General features: G+C 37.9%; 1 protein-coding gene across 1 annotated transcript in view; it reads left to right on the top strand.

The window, feature by feature from the left end:
* ROBO1 (roundabout guidance receptor 1) overlaps positions 1-23,435 on the top strand; it is a 534,041-nt gene that overhangs the window by 472,566 nt on the left and 38,040 nt on the right. The window contains exons 10-18 of the mRNA XM_086482457.1: positions 2,019-2,224; positions 3,641-3,722; positions 3,890-4,058; positions 4,159-4,325; positions 7,891-8,012; positions 10,460-10,691; positions 11,956-12,077; positions 15,635-15,806; positions 22,831-23,028. Coding sequence (XP_086338583.1) covers positions 2,019-2,224; positions 3,641-3,722; positions 3,890-4,058; positions 4,159-4,325; positions 7,891-8,012; positions 10,460-10,691; positions 11,956-12,077; positions 15,635-15,806; positions 22,831-23,028 — 1,470 coding nt within the window. The remainder of the gene's footprint in view (positions 1-2,018; positions 2,225-3,640; positions 3,723-3,889; positions 4,059-4,158; positions 4,326-7,890; positions 8,013-10,459; positions 10,692-11,955; positions 12,078-15,634; positions 15,807-22,830; positions 23,029-23,435) is intronic.

Genomic DNA, 23,435 nt, shown 5'->3' with positions numbered 1-23,435 from the left:
AATTAAGATGAAAAAGCTATGGGAGCATGACTGCAAGCAGTAATATATGCTGATGTGAGGCCAATTTGCCAATCATCAGAAATACTTCCTCTTTTTAATAGCAAAGATACACAGGAAAAATAATAATCTTAGCACTTATAGAAAAAGAGGGTAAGGGCAGTCTGTGGAGAGCCTTTGAGGAGAGAGAAGCTGTTGTCTGAGAAGAGTTTCCATAAACTAGGCCTTTGCCCTATAGAAAACATAGAAATAATGCACTACTAGAAACATGCAGTGAACCTGGACTATAAAATTGTGTATTTCCACCCACTGGATTGAGAGTGTTTGGAGGAATAGGACTGCATCCTTTCTGGTTTCTCACAAGTGTTAAGCCACATTTCTTAATCCACTTTTATCTTTTTTCCACTTGGGAGAAGGCCATGGCAAAGTGAGAAACAAATTTTAGAAAGAAAATTAAAAGCTTTTCTGTTAACGACCTGCACCGTCTGCACTTGGGAAAAATCAAATTCATTTAAATAGACTTCCTTTACTATGACTATATGCTCTGGATTGATCTCATGGGTAGTTGTTTTGTATAGTATCTTTGGACAATATTTTTTTGGTCCTTTTATAAAAGTGAAGGCAGAATGATACGCAGGTATTCCTAAAGGTAATGGAAGTTGGCATCAACTTCAGTGACACTTAAACTAGCCATGGATTTCAGTGGCCATAGATTTCTTCTGTAGAGCACAGATCAGTCATCCTCTTAACGCTGACAACTGCAAAGCTGTTTAAAAACTTGACAAAGTCAAATACAAATTAATAGTGAGCTTATTTTGACTCTGTCTGCAAAGACACTAATGGCTTTGCAGTGCATTACAACAGGTTGGGACAAGAAGTAAAGGATAAATTATGCAGTTGAAAACACAGAATGTCATTTGAACATGCAAATGAAATTACAGGAGTTGGAATTTAGCCAAAAAAAGCAGTACTAACACTCTGTCTGCTGTTATGAAAAGTAATTTAGAAATATCTGATGTTCACAACTGATCAGAACTTTAGGTTTATATTTCAGCTACAGAACCAGTTTTTAAGTTACGTGAGTCCCCCTGACACTGCTGAACAGATTTGTGTCATTTAAAGTCATGGCCATTTTCACATCATCAGTCCATGTCATGTTGGATGGTACAGGTGGAGGAGGTGACTGAAACACAATAAAAGAGCTTTTACTGCGTTTTCTGATCATCCATTGGATAATGGGAAAAACCCCTCGTGTAGACAATCCTTTTTTCTGTGAATACTGACTGCTTTATACCTTACTGTGGGCAGTTATTAAGTAACCCATCAATAACATTTAGTTTTCATTGTGTGAAAGATGCATTAAAATTGATGCAAGCACACTGTGGGATTCTCTTTGTGACTTTGAAGTCATATTGACAGATAAAGTCATCATAGTACTAAAAGTCAGAAACTACTGGAAAAATATTTCTTAGCTGAAAATTTTTAATATGGTCTAATTCATTAGCTTTGTGTTTACTTTACCCACTGCTAGGCATCTCCAAATTAGGAAACAGCACCAAGACGAGTTGATGGTACCCAATAACCAAGTTATCCCATGCCTGCCTACCTCCTTTTTCTCTGTCTTTCAATGCTGAAAGTATGAATTCAGTTATACAGGCCTGCTACATAGTAGAAGATGAACAAGGTGAAATCTGTGCCTTGACAAAGAATTTGGGAAGTCCTTTCTCATTCCATTCTCATTTTATAAAGACAGTGGAATTAAAGAATAGCTAGCAGATGCCACTGTGTAATCTGTAATGCTGCTTTACTTTCTGGAAATACGGTGTTGTGTGTTATTTTAAAATTCTGTAGCTGTGCATCATCATAATGCACCCTGCCCTGAATAATGCATGCCTTCAACTTTAATTACTTGTTTAATAGTCTTTAGTTTGTTTCAAAGCCTCAAACAGCTGCTGTTACTTAGATGATTAGAAAACTGCTTCCAGTTGCAGAAATCTCTTCCCTGTTGTTTCTTCTCACAGTGATTGCAGACCGTCCTCCCCCTGTCATTCGACAGGGTCCTGTGAATCAGACTGTAGCTGTAGATGGTACTTTAGTACTGAACTGTGTGGCCACTGGCTCTTTAATGCCCACTATCCTCTGGAAAAAGGATGGGATCCTCATTTCTACCCAGGATTCTCGCATCAAGCAGTTGGAGACAGGAGCATTACAGATCCGATATGCCAAGGTAGCTTGAACTGGCAAATAGGTTTTCTTACTGTTTGTTTCACTTTGTTTTTTCACCTCCAGGCATTTTTGATGTAGTAAATCCTACATTTAGAATTAATGAAATGTTAAATAAGTATATTAAAATATTTGATACTTCATGCTTTCAGGTAGTTCATTCTTTATGCTTAACACCTTGTCTTATTCTGCCTAGGGCACATTATTTCAGATTTCATAACGAAAATGCTTTTAAGATGTATTAATTAAGGGAATTATTTGGTACTTAAAACATGAAAGGGAAAGCAAAACTTGTATTTCAGTAAGAGAAATCCTTACGTTATTTGGGCTTTAGCACTAATAGATTAAAATGATTTAATTATTTCAAATGCTTATAAAAGAAAACCTTTGTTTAGCATACTGCAGTAATAGAGCCGTGTACACAGCTTTTTCAAAACAGTTTTTAAAGTTTGAACATTCTCACTTGACAGTGTAAGCATAACTTAAAATGGTTAACCACCTGTCAAATACTTGACTTCCTTACGGAATTATAGCAAGTACCTGGTCAGTATTGCTGGTCATGCCTCGCACACTGTAAAACGTTTTAAAATATTGTTAAGTTTTAGCATGCTGGCTATTCTCTGCTCTCTGTTCTGTGATTTAAAATGCAGTAGTTTTTTAAAATTAGGCTGGATACATCACTATCTTCTCTAGAGTTCCCTGTTACCAATTATAAGTTACACAGGCTTAGAGTTTGAACCTCTGATTTTTGAGCATTTCCGTTCAGCTCATCTGCTGAGGCTGGGACCTTAGGAGAATAGCATTTATTTGGGGGGAAAAAATAAACTCTTTTGAAATGTGATTAAGGCACATATGGACAAATAATCCAACATTCAGAACTGGATGAGAATAGCATATGGAGATTCCTTTTTGGGTCTGCTGTAGAGTGAAATTTATACTAACATAGGGAACCCCATCTGTACAAGGCCCTGTGCAATATTTCAGCTTTATTTTAGGGATAACATGCTCTCCAGTACTGCAGTCCAGACAAGTCCCCAGGCATTATTTAGGTAGAAGGTTGACAGTTGCATGGGGCCTTATCATCTGAGTTTCTTCTCAGTTTATTTGTTAGGACCTTTGCAGAGTAAGGAATAAATACTACAAGAATTTGCCTTCAGTTTGTTCATTACAGAATAGGTAATGTTAAATGAGAATCTGCAGCTTTTCCCATTCTTTAATGAATGCTCAGAAATAAGTATCCATTTTCATTTTACAGCACATGAAATCATAACTCCTAATGGAAGAAGTTTCTGATTCGAAGTTTTTGCAGCCTCGTACGTTTATCCATATTCATGGGAGAACATAGAGAGCTGTAATTACTTTTTTAGCCCTCTGAGTGCCTGATTGTTTTAAATATTTATTCTTCTCTTTTCCCACTCAGCTGGGCGACACTGGTCGGTACACCTGCATTGCTTCAACCCCAAGTGGCGAAGCTACATGGAGTGCATACATAGAGGTCCAAGGTAAATCGGTTAGGGCTTCTCTGCGTGGAGAAAATGCATAAACGAAAATCAGAAATTGAAATGCAGAAGTTACCTGACTCTGTCATAAATTGCCAGTGCAGATGTGAACAGCATTTAGCTTACAGCTGCTTCCTGTCTATACTCAGCACTTCTCTCTCCTTTGTTAGAGTTTGGAGTCCCAGTGCAGCCACCAAGACCCACTGACCCAAACTTGATTCCTAGTGCTCCGTCAAAACCCGAGGTTACAGATGTCAGCAGAAACACAGTAACATTGTCATGGCAACCTAATCTGAATTCAGGTGCAACACCAACCTCTTATATAATTGAGGCCTTCAGGTATATGAGTCTCATGTGATCTTGCTGTACTTACGCTTGTGTACAATATGTTCTTAAAGAATCAGGTGCTAACCTGCTGTTGTGTGTGTTTTATCCTTAGCCATGCATCTGGTAGCAGCTGGCAAACTGTAGCTGAAAATGTGAAAACAGAGAGTTTTGCAGTTAAAGGGCTAAAACCTAATGCAATTTATCTGTTCCTTGTGAGGGCGGCTAATGCATATGGACTAAGTGACCCAAGCCAAATATCTGATCCAGTGAAAACTCAAGGTAAGTTTTTGATACTGAGTATTTTAGATGTCCACAGTGGCTGTCACAAGTTGACTGAGCAATACCAGATCCAGGAGTTCTGGTAGCTTTCGAGTGTCTGCCTATCCTGGTTATAATATATACTGGAGAGTAAAATACAGTGTTTAAACTTGTATTCCTCTATGACATAGACTCTGAAAGCTGCTGAGACAGCATATTGCATTGCCTAAGGGTACCCTAGTATCTCTTATCCAAAGATACTTAGATCTTGCAGAATAGCTCTTCTCAGCAACAAAAGTAGTCTCTGATTATTTAGGTTATCACGCAAATCCTCAGATTCCATGGAAATGTTATTATTATGTGCAGTGAAATCAAATGAGGCTTAAGACTCAGAGAGAGAGAGTTTTGCACGTGATCGAAGGTGGCTTCTGCTGCGTTAGGAAAGAGAGAAGTTTAAAATTTGAAGGAATTTGTCATGATGAGCCAGTAAAGAAGAGGTTTTGGCAATATATTAAAAGTGTTTCAATAGTACAACTATTGACAGTTAAATAGCAGGGAAGAGAGACAATGCTTACAGATAGTCAAGTGGAAGAAAAGGCTGGGTAGTAGTGGATGAAGGAGTCATCCACTGACTCCAGCTATAACTGAAGTCTAGCTATGGACTGAATCCAGCTATGTAAAATTTAAAATAACTTTGTGTTCACTGTAAAAAATAAATACCCTTATCATGGGTCATATTGCATTGCAACTTTGAAGCATGCATTCTTCCAGTAGAAATGCTTAGGTTCCTAAGAAGTGAAAAACTGGATATACTCTTTTTCAAAAGTGATAGACATCATCTTTTTTTTTTTTTTTTTTTTTCTGCTTTTCCTCCTTACTGGAGAAATTGACCCATTGGCTTATTAAGAGTGCCTGTGTTGTATGTTTGTTTCTTTGTTTGCATAAGTAAGTACATGTTTGTTTTTGAAAGGAAGTTCCTTAAAGGAAACAAAGCACTTTCCTATGGTGACTTCTCATTTCTTCTGAGGTTGTTCTGAAAGAAAGTATTTCTCATCTCCCCTGGGGAGTGAACAATTGCACATTGCTGTCCTTTGTTATGTATTTCTTCTGATGGGTGACAATTTCAAAGGATATATATAGAAAGCAGAGGCACAGCCACATGGAAAATAGGGAATGCACAAGTTCCTAAGTCTGTTACCAAGAAGAGATTTAGTAACTTTTTAGAAATTTCTGTATTCCTGGGAATAGGGCAACACGTGTTACTATGCAGGCAGGCTGCAGTGTTCTGCAGAATTCTGGTTTGCATGCAGTGTAGTTTCATTCCTGGAGATGAGATGAGGTATTGGGTCTCAGTGTTCCAAATGAACTGATCACTGACCTGACTCTTATCAACAGTGAATGAGGCAGGGTGTTCTGCTCACTCAATAGAACTGAACAGTTTATAATGGCATGGAAAAGCTTTGCTGTCTTGTGGGCATCTCATAGAGCTGAAGACCTGAGAACCACACAAAGCCTGAGTGAAAATAACAACCAATAGATAAAATTTTCATCAATAGTAAGAAATGTAATAAAGTGTCAAGTTCTTCAAGGCAGTTCCACTCTTCTTCCAATACCATTTCAGTTTTGGTCTAGCTAAATAAGTTTAAAAAATCCCCAGTTCACCTTTTTCTAGAGGGTGTTATAGTCTTGTCCTAAATGCATGTCTAGGCCAGCAACCTAACCTACCTTCATCTTTACACTTTACCAACATTAACAACAACATGCTTAGGTGTTCTTCCTGACAATCCCAGCCTTGGAAGCTTGGAGCCAAAACAAGAAAACACACTTACTGTTGTACAGTACAGGTGTGCAAATGACTGAGCCTATTAATAGTTTGATTCATATCATTGATGATTCATCTTTTATGACTAGCAAAGATGGATCTAATTATTCTACTGACTCTCCTGTTACATTGTAAGCAGGGTGATATTTAGGCAACTCTCCAAACAGAAGCATCTATCTTTAATGCTTTCAAGCGTTGGGAAGAGGGAAATACTCTGATAAATGGTCTGTTTGGTGGAACATAATACATGAGGATACAGCAGTGACTCAGTGGAGGGTTTTTTGGTTTTGTTGTTTTGTTGTTATCAGTATTCCTTGCTAAGATTTGTCACCCACTGACTACACGCCAACCTCAGTTTGCTTCTTTAACTTTGAAGAAATCCTGTCTTCTTTTAAATATGTTGAGGAAAAGTTCAAAGTGACATAGGCTTTGTATTCCCAAATGGGAACTGTATTTCTGGAAAGAAACTTGTCTTCGTGCCTTGTTCTTAGACAAGACCAAAAGCTGGTAAACGGAGAAGATGACCACCATGCAAAAAGCACATTTTACAACTGTTGCACTTGCATCTAGTCAGTGTCTTCTATATCAGCATCAACCGCACTATCCAAACCTCTGGTCTACACATCTACAGTGACTAATTACAGTAGTTGTAGTTGTACATAAATATACATGCAATTTCTGCGTACTCTCTCTTTGGCACTTGTTGTAAGCAGACAGCTGTGGAAATTTCCAAGGTCTTCAGAGAACAGAACCCTTGAAGATTTCCTGATCTTGCTTTGTCACTAGAGGAGGTCAAGCAGAGAAGTAGGAGGCTGGAGCGAAGTTTATGTAATGGATTACTCTGTATCTAGAATTAGATTAATTAAAAAAAAAAAATCACTATAAGAAATCACTATATGTACTTTTCATGAATTTCACACTCTGTGATTTTTAGACATAAACAGCATGGTATTTGTTTAGAATTAAGTGATCAAAGAGAGATATATGAAATCAATACAGAAATTTATGTTACTCTGCTGTCCATAGCACGTGTACATTTTAGACACCCTATTTGTGATAGCCCTGTAAATTTTATACATGTCTGACAGTCTTTCCATTTCAGTTAAATATGCTTTTCAAGGGCTCTGCATGCAGAAAATACGTGTTTCCATTGTACCATTGTGTATTTTGAGAAGAATTTGTCCATTCATATGAACAATTCTTTTAGCTGTAAGATAGACCAAATGTCAGAAGAGCCAGACAACACTCAGCTGTGCTCTGTCTCCTGTATACAGAAGTCATTTGCCATCAGAGAAAATGCAGCCAAATGACTCATTTTTCTTTTCTTCAGTTGCTACATTTATTTTGTAATTAAACCCAGTAAGTTTGACAATGAATTTATCTGAAGGTACAGACATTTCCTGGTCTCTTGAATTTCCAATGGGTAGTAGAACGTTTTCTCCTCCCAGCAGGAAAGAATAAAGAGATGCTGCTATAGTCATTTACCAAAGACATCCCTGAGTGTGATTTGTCTTTTTATGCAGCATTTCCCTCCTGTTTCTTTCTGTCCAAGAAATGCAGTGCATTGATTTGGTACTACCTAAGTATTCGTGATTTGCTTGGGAAAATACCTCATGTAGTTTTTTCTTAAATAATTGGGAAGTACTTAGGGTAAACTTTATTTGTGATAGCATCATATACTTTATGATATATTAATTTGTACCTACATATACTCATTTTAACAATGATATATACTTGTGAGAATGGAATCTTAAATTGTTACAGATGTTCCACCAACAAGTCAAGGTGTGGATCACAAGCAAGTCCAGAGAGAACTAGGTGATGTGGTACTACATCTGCACAATCCTACTATTCTTTCTTCCTCCTCAATTGAAGTTCATTGGACTGTAAGTATAAGTCTGTATCATGGAGGTGGTTATATATACTGCTGAATTGTACTGTTTGACTGCAGCGGAACCACACTTTAAGCTGTGTAGTTTGTATGCTTGCAAATGTTTTTCTCTGATATGAGTGCTACTCGGGATTTGCTCTCCTACTTCATTAAATTTTGTCCCGTTTTCACCATTTTATGTCTCCATAGAGAGTGCTGTTCACAATACGATGAGTTTCAGAGTCCTCCTCTGGAAGCTAAAGGACTGATCAAAGCCTCCTTAAGTCATATCATTTGAAGCTTTTGCGCTGCTTTCAGTAGGAAGTGTATCAGTCCCCTAATGAGATAACTTGGGCACTTCCCTGTCTGTCAGTCACTAGTGGAGAGAAATACTGCATAATTCTGTTTGAAAGTGCTACCTCCATCCTACACACATACTGAGAAACGCCCAAACCCATATAGCTTCATCTCAGCCTATCCCTTCCCGCAAGTGTTATGAGTACACACAGTACGGGGAGATGAAAAGGCCAGACGGTTTTCAGGTGTGTTAGTGTTGCTCTGGCAGGAGGAAGCAGGAAGTTTGCCGCGTGGAGGATACAGCAGAGGAAATGAGAGTGTGAGGAAACAATGGTGTAGGAGTCCTGAAGCAAGGGGAATGGGAACATACGCGAAAAAGATTCAAGTAGGCTTACAAGGCTGAGGCCTCAGTGAGAGAAAGGATTAGAAATGACTCACTGTGGGACACTTCTGGCATTCAAGGGGTAGAAATTAAGAGAAAGAACAACATGGAAAACTGCAAGTACCAAGCAATGAGATAAGAAAATGTAATTCAAAGAACAGCAGTTTTAAAATAGAATTCGGAATGAAAAAAAAAAAAAGGTATAATTATACCAGGTGCAGGAAGAAAACCAAAGGGAGTGAGCTTTGAGGTCTTTTTAGGACTTGCATCTGAGCATGTCAGTATATTGGCAGGGACGGTGTAGGAGAGCACAGTGTGTAACCCCTGCCATGCCATGGCACAACATTTTGAACAGGAAAAAAGGGTGTCTTGACTTTGTAGATGAGCCCTAGCCCAATGGAGTCCTAGTCCATGACCAGGGCTCCTCTTTGCTGCAAGAGTACAAATGGTATCTGCTGTGTTGCACCATAATTACACTTGTCACCTGCAGCACGGCCACCTGCAGCAGGCAATCTCCTATTTTAGCTAATAATGTTAAAACATCTTTGGGGTTCCTACCACGATTTAGTTTGACCTTTACTTACAGAACAACTTTTTTCAAACAGGCAGTTTTTGTCAGTCTCTTGGGTGGCCTGTGGCTTCTCTGCAATTTCAAAAATAAGCATTACCTCAGTTCCAGCTTAACACACACATTCTTTACATGATTATCAAAAATGAAACGTGTTGCATTTTGGAGTAAAATTGCAAGCAAACAGTTTTATTATATCACTGCATGAGATTTTTGAAAATAGGGAAAATCGGATGCACTTTAAAAAATTTTTTTATTGTTGTCATTCGACTTTCTTATTCATAGGAAATTGAAAACGGTAGTTAAAAGATAGTGAATGCTCCGCAAGAGATCACTTCAATAAGATAGCTTTCTGTTTCAGCTATAGCCAAACACATTGAGTCCCACCCTCATTTACATTAAGATCTCTCTCCCCATACATGTGATGTAAAATGACCCCAGTCTAAAAAGCACTCAGGACCACCGAGTGTCATTTTGATCTGCTTTTCCATGTCTCATCTGTGTTACTAAACTGAGTTTTATGGGCACCTTCAGAGCCCTCTCAAAACAGCCCTTTCCCTCCAGCAGAGGAGCCTACTGCTGAGTGGGTGTGCATGGAGGAAGTGCTTGGACAAATCTGCCCTCTGACACAGCCCGGCCTGATCACAGCGATGGAGATAGTGCCAGCTGGCTGCCCTTTCAATTCATGTTCTCCACAAGGAAGCAGGCAGGAAGCAGTGCTCATTTCATGGGTTTTGGGAGGTTTCCACACCTCCGGAGAGTTGGCAGGCTCTCTCTTTGATCTCCGTATTCATCACCCTGAGCTGTGGAGCTGTAGATCACCTGCCCTCTCCCTCCTCCCTTTCCCTGTGTGCCCCCTGTCCTGCCGGGTGGATTTGAGTGGGCAGAAGTCTGGCCTGTGCTGATCTCTGTTGTTCCGCGGATGCAAAGGCTGTTCATTTCACGGAGCTGGGGCATATTATACAACTCTGTTATCCCCCTTTAATGCCTTCATAAATCCACAGAAACAGTGCAGTTCTACCAGCATCAAACAGATTAATACAGTTGTGAATCAGGCCTGTAATTTGCTGTAATGCAACGAGCCTTTATCTGCTTCGGCAGTGTTGTTTACTTTGAATAAAATGAACGGATGGTCCAAGGACCATACATAGTGTCACAGACATCATTCCTGGTTCATATTTGTTAAAGGATGTTGCATGTTCTGCTGTCTTGCCAGGTGGACCAGCAATCGCAGTATATTCAAGGATATAAAATTCTGTACCGGCCTACGCCAGCATCCTATGGAGAGTCAGAGTGGTTAATCTTTGAAGTGAGGACTCCAACCAAAAACAGCGTTATCATTCCTGAGCTGAAGAAAGGTGTCAACTATGAAATCAAGGCCCGCCCTTTTTTTAATGAGTTTCAGGGAGCAGATAGCGAAGTGAAATTTGCAAAGACCCTGGAAGAAGGCAAGTAGGAGCCAATCTGTCTTCATCTTTCCTTTTTGAAGTAGTAGTCTGGCCTGCTTTCCTCTGATATGTTCATTATTTGATTTTGTTTGAAGTGCGTGCTGTTTGAGAACAGCAATCTGTGGAAGAGGAGGCTGTGTTGGACTGCTCATTACGCGAATTGTTTGGTGACACAGAAGTAAATATTCAGAGCCACGCTCGAGAGACAGAGAGAGAGGAATGTGCAAAAATCCCCTCCAACACACAATGGGAAATGCGCTTTTTATCTTCACTGCAGTGTGCACTCCTCCCTGCTGAGTTCATGGTCTGGTCACAAGTGACTTCTGTCAGATTCAAGCACTTGCTAATCACTATCTGAGTAGATAGCAGACACCACAGAAATCATCAAAGCGCTATAGCTGAGGGAACAGAAACCACATTTTTTGAAGGCTTTTATATCTTGATCAGTCAGTAAGACAAAATGAAGAGATGAATGAGGGCAACAGATATAGTGGACTAAATTATGTATTTCCATCTCATACATGTGCTAAGAAAAGAAGGTTCATGAAGCTCTTCCTTTTGTTGCTCCTTAGGCATAGTGAGTATGCAAGATGGCAAGTGCCTCTGAATAGGTACTTCACTGCCTCTGTTGGGATGTGCAGCCTTTCCTCTTCTCTCTCCCCACCCCCAGAATAAATGCTATGTAGCTCTGGTTTATTGCTGCAAGTGGTTCAAGGGGTGTGCTTAACTGAATTCACCCTAAGCATCAGCTAAGCATCCAGTTTTTAGAAAAACTGTTTAAAATGCAAAACATAAATTACAAGTGTGTTAATACTAACACATTCTGTCTTGATTTTAATAAGTTTTGTATTACTTATTATTTACACACCAGAGGAAGTGAGATTTAGCATTCTACTGGGGTCAATTTATAGACTTTATATTTCAAAACTGTTAATCCTGTGTGAGATGATTTGAGACCAATGAGGAATTCAGTGCTTGGGACTGTGACATTCAGGTGGTGGGTATCTGAGTTTGGAGAGTCTGGTGACAAGTGTGATTTTTCCTGTCCTGCACAGCAAGACTGCAGCAGAACTCAGGAACCTGGTTGCAAGTTCACATTGCTTTCCTTCTGTATCATTTTATCTTGTGGGCAAGAACTGCCCTCAGTGAAGGGTGAAGCATAAAACAATGCGTTTGTGTAAGCCCAGAAATTATCCTCCTCTTAAAAAAAGCTCACTTCTGCATGACGAATTTAACTGTTCAATCCTTCTTCCCAAACAAACAGCTCCCAGTGCTCCACCTCAGAGTGTTTCAGTAACTAAGAATGATGGGAATGGAACGGCAATTGTGGTCACCTGGCAGCCGCCCCCCGAGGACAACCAGAACGGGATGGTTCAAGAATATAAGGTACTGCTGGCATGCCCTGGTCCCCTGTCAGGGGAGGGTGTTGGCCAGGTAGTGACAGATTAGGTTGTTCGTGGATGCTTGGCTCCATCTACTGGTTAGTCAGGGCAAATGAAATAGAAAATCACTTCTTTGACTCAAACTCTGTATTTAGTAATTTTGTCTAGATGGTAGAAGGCAGTTGAAACAGCCTCCATAAATCAAAGCAAATGGTCAACACTTTTAATTAAAACAACTACATTCTTGCCTTCATTGTAACTTGAGAAGTGCGCACACAAGTAGAGAGGGAACCATACCTGTTTGAGAACGGTTTTGTGACTTGAAGACATTGGCCAAGGTAGTAAGTATAAACAGGCTTGATGAGTTTAAAAGCTCAGGGATAATAATAAACAGTGTTAGCATCTGAGTAAAGTATGTATAACTGGCTAGTTAAAACAAATTGAAAACTTTCAAGTAAAGAATATGCTGGTAGTAATAAATGTATTTGGTGTATAGAAATTTTTCTTTTCTTTCACACAAACACAGTTCTCATTATTCTATTTAATTCTTAACACGTTGCAAGTAAATAATAAAATACTTATTATTTGATTTTCATTTAGCAGCATACTTTGTATTTATTTTCACTTCAAATTGTTCTGCAAATTATGTAGCAAAGTAAATGAACCTTATTTTTCCTAAGCAAGCAACAGATATTTTAAATGTCTAGTTGTGGATATAGCCGCGGAGAGACAGGATCTTTGGTTTCAGTCTCCTGCAAATGTGCATTATTGAGAAAATTTTTTAAATCAGAAAATCTTGGCTATTTTTCAGGTTAAACCACTGTGCTACAGACATATATTCCTAGACATCAAAACTCATTCTGCTATTTTTGTTTTCGCAGTAAATATGGGAAAGGAAAGAGATTGCTAAGCTTCATGGTCAATTTAGAATAATAAAACGCCTTTCAGAACCTGGTCAACTGATAAAAAAATTAGGTTATGGCTTAGTTTCAGGTATATAATGTAATTGGAAAAAAATACTGGCAAAGTTATTTTGTTTAAAGATGGACCTTGAGCTGAAGAGATGGAATTATTTCCATCAAGAAACTGCATCAGAGGAATGTTAAGGTTGCAAGGACAAAACAATAAAAGTCAGGAAATTCGCATTTCCAAGTGGATATAATACCTAACATACTTCTTAGCCTTCGGAAATAATAGGCTATCAGGTGTAGGAGCAAGTGTCTCGTAGTGCTTGTGTAGCAGTAGATGGCACACTGGCACATTTCACATCTACATTTATTGTGTGGTTGCCATTATTTTCCTTTGTACTTTTCACCATGGGCAGAAAACAGACAACGAATTTATATGTAATTGCTATTTAAGATGCTATATGTAATTAATATTTTTGTCTATTTTTGTCTGCATTAATAAATGCAGAACCAGTGATTTAGGATTAAGAACTAATAACAAGGAAAAAACAAATAGAAGTCCTGTAAAATTTTCTTTTTTCTTTCCTCTTTGTTTTTCTGTTTCCTATGTTTTCTCCCAGAAAAAATGGTACTTGTGTGAGGGAATTCCTTGTTTTTTCAGCAACTCAAATCTGAGGCAAGAGTGTACCTAGTTTACTTAAAGGATAAAATAAATAGGAAGGAGGATAAGATCTTAATTGAAAAAGTGTCAGTAGCACACACAAAAAGCAAGAAGTTTAAATCACAGCAGAATTCATTCCCTCCTTCCTTAGTATGAAGTTAGAAATTCTCTTGTTATATTAATTCTTTCTTCACTTATGTGTCTATTATAATGTGAATTCCTCCTTCCTTCATAAAATTCTTAAAGTTCATTTTCACTTGCCTAATTAAGTATACAATCAAATATAGTATGGCAAGTACTGAACATTATGTTTAAGCTAACATTCTTGTTTTGTGAATTTCTCCATGTATTTGAGTGCCTAAGAACAAAACATTTTTATGACTTATTAATACATAGTTACAAGTACATAATAAATTGATTTTATTGTTTGCACATACACCAGTGTACAAGGTGGCAGTAACAATTTTTTGTGAAAATGGCATATCAAAATGTAGATTTAAATCTTTTGTTCCTCACTTTACCAAGTTCTTATTTACACAAGAGCAATTTCAATGACCATCATTTAGGATTTAAGAGCAATATTACAGATATTACTGATAATTATACTACTATTACTGACTGAAACTGTCTCTACTTAGTATCAGAATATAAAAAGGAGATTCTTTTCTATTCGTGTGCTCTGACCTGCTCTGCAGTAGCAGATATGTATATGTTGTTTTGGGATTCTATTTCAAAGGAGTTTAAAATACATGTCAGATCCTCACAGCATCCCACTAGCCTTGTTTCAATCCTTGGCATCTAGAGAAGGAAAAAGGCTCTTGCAGTGTCCTGGGGGTGAAATAAAATTTCCAGTGTTCAGCCAGAAAGAGCTCTACAGAAAGGGCCCTAGCAATTGCTGTCTATGTGAAACTCTAGCTCGCTCACCTGGCAATCTTTACAGAGGCAGAATCTCTACAAGGATTTAAGAGCAGCTATCTGGGTACTAAATCTTTTAGGAGCTCCATATGTCAAAAGCAAAATCTCCCCTCCTGTGCAAAATCGGCACAGGTTCAGAAACGCTGCTGTTCTCAGGAAAATTGGCTTCTTTACAGATAAAGTACTGAATTTAGCTAATTTAATTTCCTAGATAAATATTCATTGTAGAGCAATACATTTGTGGAAAGGTAATAAAAGGGAAATCAACACAGCTTCATCAATTTTTTTAGCAGATCTAGATTAGCTGCCTCTTCACCTTTAATAGGAGTTTGAGGTTCAGACATACTCTTAAAAGTATTTGCCACATCAGTGGTGCAGGCCTAAAGAGATAAAAATATCTCATCATATTATTTCTCCCAATCATTTAATATCATTGATGTAATTTATAAAGTGGTGAATTGAAGTTGTTAGACCTGTGTCCTGATCTCAACCTAAGAATGAGATCTTGTATCATGCTGTTGTCTCTCAATGGAGGATGACATATTACTCAATCCTTGCCTCTTGCTGCCATTTAAAAGAAAAAAAAACATAGCGTTCGGATTCCAGCGTGACATCAGTTCTCTTGTGATGTTATGTGATGAAAGACTTGCCCTTACACTTGAGATACGAAAGCCTTGCTTGACGAATGGTTCCTGACCAAGAGAACTGCAAATTCATTTAACTGGATGCTCTTTGTTGTTCATATGAACGATTTTTGGCTACGGGGCTTCCCTTATTTGTTCCATGTTACTAATGCTTTTAGTTTTATTAGCACTGATGTCACTGGTTGAACTGTAAATTAATTACAATAAACCCATCAAATAATTTTAGTAGTTGGAGCTGCTCTTTGGAACAAGATGTACCTTCTCAGTATTCATACAGTGCCTAGGACAGCAGTCCATGACTACAGATGTTACAGTAGCGACAAATTCTGAATTTCTTTATCCAGCAGAAAGGAATGTGTCATCCTTCCTTCTACTTATCCTTCAGTATTGAATTTTGAACATTTATACATACCATACACTTACTTCCCTGCAGGTTTGGTGTCTTGGCAATGAAAGTCGATACCATATAAACAAGACAGTAGATGGTTCCACCTTTTCTGTAGTCATCCCCTCCTTAGTTCCTGGCATTCGATATAGCGTGGAAGTGGCAGCAAGTACTGGGGCAGGACCTGGAGTGAAAAGCGATCCCCAGTTTATCCAATTAGGTAAGCCTGCTGGTAATCCTACCTATCGGTTTCAATGATTTTTGTTTGTTTGCTTTTGTCTTTTGTGGCACCAGAAGTACTTTCAAGACAAGTGAAATAGATAGTGTTACTTGATCTCTGGAACAGCAGGATTTGGCATTTCTGGTTTTAAACTTGCCTTAGAACTGCATTCTAAAGATGGGATTATAACAACACAGGTTGTTTTTAATCTCCCAGTTCAGCAGTGCTTTTTGATTATTGATTTTTCAAAGTGAATTTTCACACTTAAGACTGGTGTAATAAAACATGTAGGGGAGTATGAATCACTAAGTGTTGGCTCACTGTCATTTAGGAATGTAATTTATCTTGATCAGATTTTATCTTTCTCTATTGAAGCAAAAAACCAAGAGCATGGTAAAATTAGGCACAATAAATATCAACTATGTGTGAAAGCTAGTAAATAACCTGAGTAGAGGGAAAACAAGTACACAGATGATTTACAATAAACTTGACATCCTAACTTTATTTACACCAAACATCTCTTTGTCATAAATGCAGATCAGGGCCATTGCTTCTGGGTGTAACAAGGAGAAATGCATTTTGGCTGTTGGTTAGCTGAAGATTATTTAAAGTAGCTTTAGGTATAGTCATGTGCTGCTTTACCAGTATGCCTGTAGCAAAATACTTTATCATTACACTATGTAATTGTGAAAACAAACTCAGTGTGTTGCTTTGGACTTTATGTCCTGTCTCTGTATCATTAGTAGATCTTCCTTGTTATTTCACTTTTTCTTTTTAAAAATCTATAATTACTGCATGTGAAAACAAAACAGAACGACTAATATATTTTCCAGAAAATTACATGTACCTTTCCTTGGCTATTAAAATGAAGGTCATCTTTAATTTCTTTAACTTATACAGGCATATGATTCCAAATTACAATAGAGATTTTATGACAAAAGTACACACAGCTTATAAGATGTAACATTAATAAGTGCTAAAGCTCATAGTTATTTGTTGGATTGTTCTTTCCTTCAGCCAGCGTTCATTCACACCTTCCTACAGCCAGCTTTACAGTCAAAGTCATGTTTGTTCTATATGGCTTAGACTTTGGAAATTGTAAACTAATGAGGCTTATGAGTATAAAATAATGGGGTAAACTCGATGTTCAAAGCCAAAACCACTTGGTTTTCTTTTTCACTTTTCTCTGATGATAAGCAAATGCTAAATGAAGGTGATTTTTATAATGGAACTTAATCACTTTGGAGTTTTGGTGAGTGGAAAAAGAAACAAATGAGACGCTGTCAGGGTCTTTGCCTCCTTCTGGGTTCCTGGCCTTTACTGACACTGTTAGAAAGCATGAAGCAATCACACACCCCAGAGTGTGTTCAAATGTAGAAGAATGTTCTGTTCAAAGGCAGTAAAATGACTGCAGTTCACCTAACTCTACCCTGTGATACAATTTCTCCTACAGCCCCCACAAGGAATCGCATTCTTGGTTCTTGGATGTGCTCCCAGCATGGGGGGTGGAGCAGACACTGGAGTTTTCTGGTAGCTCTTCTGAAGAAAGAAAATTAATTTGTTGATGTCATCAATTGGCACTTCTCATCAGCAATAAATTACATGGTTACGGAGAGAGGGAAGGGAGGCCAGGGAGGGGAAGGAAAAAAGACTAAGGATGCTACTTTTAGGAGGTTTGAAAGAGTCCTGAGTCCCTGTACCTACATGCTCTAGGTTTGTTTGCCACTGACTGCTTCAAGTTTCTACATTTCTATCACTGATCCCAGCTATTCCTTCATGAAATCTTTTCTTGATGTCTGAATTAGTACAATCCTTACCTTTTTTTTTTTTTAACTAAGATTTCTGTGTGTGGAAACAGGATATACTATGTGATTTAGATATTCACTTTTTGTTTTTTTAAGAACTTTTCATTAAATCAGATGTCCATCTCCTTATAATGTGTTTTTCTTAGAAAAATGTGAGACTAGATTATGGCTGGCTCTGGAACATCCAAAGAAGAGGGGGTTTTCCCCAGGGTAGCCTACTCTCTTACACAGCAACCTCATATTTGAGTCTGCATGCTGTGCAGGGTGCTCCGGGGTTTGTGACTGTGAGAAATGCCTGGACAGAGTTTCAGCCAGCTGCATGACAGGAGGAAGCTTCACCTTTCTGAGGCCGCCTTTCAGAACACAAGGGGACTACAGGAGGCATTGGATTTTCTGAGAGCCGAGGCGTGCAATCGCAGTCCCATGCATCAGCTGAGCTGTGATAACTGACCCTGTGCACGCATTTAACCTGTTACAAAGACAGGTACAAATTGTAAGCTCAAAGCTCTTTCATTTTCCACGTCTCAGCTGACATGAAGCAGCTCACTGAGCTGCAGTACCCCAGACTTCCCATGCCACCAGGGACAAGCCAACAGTATACTTGCTTGTTATTCAAAAATCACCTTTCAGTGTTTAAAATCATGAGATCAACTGAAAAATCATGTGTCTTCTTAAAACACTCCCCTTGCGGCTTCTGTGTTTTCCTCTTGGCTTTTGAATGAGCTTTTAAAGCTTTCTGTGGAATTCCAAGGGTTGGAAAACCATTTGTTCGTTTGTTTTAAAAGGAAAGTTGATATTTTACATAAAGAAAGCCTGCAAGAGCTTTAGTGTTTAGGAGAAAAATTAATGTTTCATGAGAGCTAGCCACAGCTCACTGTATTGTGCTTATAATACTGTGCTGTGGGGAAAAAAAAAAAAAACACAATAGAATTTTGGTAGAACTATTTTTTCTTGTCATGACATGTAACTTCAGGACATTGGTTACAAAAATGGTCTGTACAGAAAGGTGAGAATTATCACAACACATTATTTTTTGCTAATCTCTAGCCTAACTTTTCTACAGTGATGGGATACTACCTATGATAGCTTGGCCATATTACCTATGCTTGTTGACAAATAAGTAGTGAAAGTGGAACATATTGCAACATACTTTGTTCAGGGTACCAGCTCTAAGAAGCCCCACGACTGCCATTAATGTTACTCTTAACCACATAATTTGTATAAATATATAGTATGCAGTTACTTATTAAGAGATGTCTGCATGAGTAGTATAAATGTTGAGCGCATTATTGAACCATTATTGGATGTCTCAAGTGTACAAAACACAAGAAAGTCTCACTGAATCTTTATTATTCTAATTGCTTCATTTAGGAGGTGTGATTTGTGAACTAGCTAGCATGCCTTCAGGGATATTATTCTGTCAGCCCTTCAAGTACTTTTAGTATGATAGTTGTAAAGCTATTTTGTTAATATTTTTGTCCTGTGGCCTGCAAATGACTCAAAGAAAGTAATCTTTTCTTTTCCCTCACAGCAAACCATTCCAAACCAGTTAGGTGCTGTCTCCTCAAACTGTATGTTATCAAATTGAAGTGCAGAACTGCTATTTTTCTCGTTTTGGAAATGTATATAACTAGAAAGGAGACAAAACAGCATATTCTTAACCTGGTATTATTTTACCAAATAATTTTCATATTGCATCATACACATACATTTGAGAAAACACTCAGACATTACGTTGCAGATTCTAGGTGTTTTGCAAACTTTGAATTACCGGAATTAGCAATGTCAACAAATCCTAGATCTTCCTACTTACTATGTGTATATTAAATGAGACAGGCATATGGAAAAGTACTATTCCATAGGTTGTACACGTATGGGGCAAAGTTAAGCTTGCTCACACAGCTGTGAACGTGGAATTTCCTGTCTTTGAATCTTTGGCATTCCAATCTTAACTGTATATTAATGTTTTATTTAACATTTAAACTTCAATGTTCATTTTTACATTATTATTATTATTTATATGAATATTTAACATTAGAAAATTAGAGGTCCTAGTTCTTCTTAATGTAAATTCTAATTAGTTTTCATTGAAGTTTGAAACATGGAGCTTCAAGGCAGTCAAATCGGATAGCTTGTGAGCAAAAGCCATAGCAACATTATCAGTGATTAAAAAGAAGGCTCTTATCTTGGGGTGGAAGAAGGGATGAGTCACTGTGATAATATGATGGTTTCAGGGAGTTTGGGGCTCAGCCTTCTCCAACAACTCTGTTGCATTTTCAAGTACATTAAATGCTGCGGCTGCTGCTCTGGCTGTAAGATGCGCTTTGCCGTAGAATGTTTATGTTCACTTACTATTTTGGCGCGTCTCCCCGAGGAGTGCAAGCAGGAACAGGAATGTTGATTATGAACCATTTATATCTCAGTCAAAGCTTCCAGAAATTTCCTGAGATGAAGAAAAAGTACTTTTTTGAGTTCAAGAGCTGACTGAGCATTCAGTATCTCACAGGATTATTATGGAGAGGGAAGATGCCCTGCTCAAAGAAAGGCTTCCAGGATAATATTCCTGGAAATTTTTAGTAATGAGGGGTTCACTAGATTTCACTCCCTTTGCTCTATATTTAGCTTACTTTCTATTTTTGAATTACAAGGGGAGCAGAACGTGGGTCAAATGCGGCCTCTTGAAAGCCCTTCAATCTTCTTTTCTATGATGCTGTTTATATGACTGTACATGAACACACACACATTTTTCTCTTCACCATGTGTGTAAATACATACCAACTAATTTAATGTAATGTCTCTAACAGTCCACCGATGTACAACGTGCCATAAGCCTAGTGTCTTAAAAGCAAACATATTATTATGCTGTTCTTATGCTTGCAATGGCTAGCAAAATAATACCATGAAATGAATCTTAATTAAAAATTAGAACAATAAATGTTCAGAGAGATTCTTTGTCAGTATTTTGTAACTTCAGGCATGCATTGACTGAGCAGTGCAAAATGTTTGTGTATATAAAATACTGTCTCTCTGTATGGCTGAATTGTTGACATATTTAAAAAACATTCTTATTTGGCTTTTGAGTTTGTGATTTTTTTTTTCCCCTGGATTTATTGTTTTAAATACATATGTTTAAAGGATTAGAGAAAAAATATTTATCAGTCTTCTAAATTTATTCAGGACCATAGGTTCTCTGGAAATCTTTTGTTCTGTTCCATTAAGATGCACAAGGTAGTGTAGCTGTTTAAAAATATAGAAATAGTAGGCTTACTCATTTTGAAAAGAGACTGATGATGCAAGTTTTCATATCTCAATATGGCCTCAGCTGCAAAGAGACAAAAGATGAGATAGAGAGTGACAGATTTAATTCATTGGTCACAGTATACTTTATACGTTTAAGCCCATCTGGCCACTTGCGTGGAACTTCGCTTGGCTGTCTCCATAAAACCTGAAGCAGCCCGTCTTAACCTTGCACAAAGAGGCATGAAATCTATAAACCCAGCAGACACAAAGGGTGTATTAGTAGGAAAAGAGTGTGTCTGCTTGGTGAACTTTCAGACTAGGCAGTGCAGTTAGGATCACAGAAGATAAAGGGACCTGAAATATGAAATAAAATTTCCAATAAGGTATCAGTCAAAGGCGGTGGTGATTCCTCAGCAAACTAGGTATTTGACCTCGATGTCAGAAAAGCTGGAATTTGGAATTCTTCACTGGAAGAAGCTGTTATTAATTTAACCATTTCCCATTCAAAAAGTTATGCTTTTCCAGACGAGGTTTGTTATTTGTATGATTTGCTGTGATTACATCTCCTGTATGTATTGCAGTTTCTTATATCTTGTTTGGGCTTATTTTGGAATAATGCAAGACGTACCATCATAAAAAAAAATTTAAATCTATTCACTGCTTGTTCATAGGGAAAAGGTATTGGTTTTTAAGTAAATGGGTTTTCATTTCTTATGTAGTTTATATTAATAGAATTAATAACAGCACCTTTCTCCTTAAAACAGTAATCTCTCATTCTGAATCTCATGTCACTACCCATAGTAAAAAGCAGCTAGCTGTTGGTTTTACACAAGAGAAAAATGGGTATTTCAAAGACTAAGCTGTGAAATGTGTAAAGAAATATCCACTCTGAGTAAAGGTTTTGAATTTTTGCCCTCACCCTGTGCAGTAATGAAATTTCCAGTAAGCGCTCACTGTAGTGGTAAATAATCAGGAGAGCAGTACTTTGTCTTTGAGGTGCTTCATTTCTGTTGGAAAGCATTGGTCACTAACTGAATATTCTTATTGCTGTTCCTAGAAGGTTCTTGCAAAAGTTTGGTGCAGAAAGAGCAGAAAAGACTGATTCTTACAGGTGCTTTCTCTGTTAAATAAATAAATAAATAAAAATAAAAGTGTATGGGAAAATACATGTTCTTTATTTTGATGTGGGATATTTAAGGATAAACTGATTTCGAAAAGGGCTGCTTGTTCAGTAATAATGAGACTGCTTGACTATTTTTACCAATTCATAACATCCTTTAGTTATCTTTTAGCTTTTTCATCAATGTCAAGAGGGCAGGATGGGTTATTTTGCACTTTTACTTCTTTAAATCCTTTAAAATATTCAGTCATTTTAATTGAGGTCAAAGTGGGAAACTGCAGAGAGTACTTTAGGCTGTGTAATACAAAATTTAAGTCATCTGTTCAGGAGCTGCCAGACTAAAATGTATCCTTCAATACCAACCTGATGTGAATGTACTTTGAATTGGTAATTCTTCTGTGATTATCAGTTATGAGAGTGCATGTTTGGGTAGCTGACTTCTACCCGTTCACAGAGCTCAAAGAACAGAATAGGCACATTTCATCCTTGAGCTTTCTTTTACTTGCTGTGTACTTTGCTGACTTTCTGAATAATTTTCTGAAGCTGGTGTTGCTTTGCTAAAATAAAAAAAATAGCAGTCCCGAAGTTTGACGTTTAGGAGCCTAGCTTTCTATTTGTATGCCTGGTGGCCCAATTTTAGCAGGTTTCATAAACAAACAAAAGTCGATGAGGTTGGAGGTACCTGTCTTGTATGGAAAACAAACCATTTCTATCTAAGCCTGTAAAAAAGAGATTTTGAAGAGCAGCCTTAAGGATTTTACTGTGAAAAACTGGACTACAGTTATGTCGATTCTTTTCATGCTGCCTTTTACAGATGCTCACTCAAATTAATTGGCTATTTTGGGTGTCCTTTTTTCAGATTCTCGTGGAAACCCTGTGTCATCAGAAGATCAAGTCAGTTTAGCCCAGCAGATTTCTGATGTAGTCAAACAACCTGCCTTTATTGCTGGAATTGGTGCAGCTTGTTGGATTATCCTCATGGTCTTCAGCATCTGGTTATATCGCCACAGGAAGAAGCGAAATGGACTCACTAGTACTTACGCTGGTATCAGAAAAGGTGCCGTATTATGTATTTCAGTCTGCTGGCTGCTGAATGCCGGTTTACTGGCTATTTACTTTATCATCAGTCTCTTGTTCTTCTAAGATTCGATGCAGGAATTATCAAATTACTTCAATACGTTCAAGAAGTGTGGATCAGGAGCCAATGCAGAAAGCAGCAATATTTACATAACGTGTTAAACGTGGCTTTAAAGCGTAAGCCCTTAGCCAAATACCTAGACTAGCTTTTCATAAAGACTCTCCTACAAATGAGAAATGTAAAGATGAATTTAAGGCTGGGAGCTTCCAATATGCTCTTGCTACCTGACACGGTATCATCTGAAAAGGAGCCAAGTGGATGGTAGTTCATTGTCCCTCCTGCTCAGTCCTTTGCTTGATGCTAAGAATACTAACAGTGGTGTACAT

This window comes from Leptosomus discolor, chromosome 1 (genome assembly GCF_034619465.1).
Source record: "Leptosomus discolor isolate bLepDis1 chromosome 1, bLepDis1.hap2, whole genome shotgun sequence".
Classification (NCBI taxonomy): Eukaryota; Metazoa; Chordata; class Aves; order Leptosomiformes; family Leptosomidae; genus Leptosomus; species Leptosomus discolor.
This window is presented reverse-complemented; position numbering and strand designations above follow the sequence as displayed.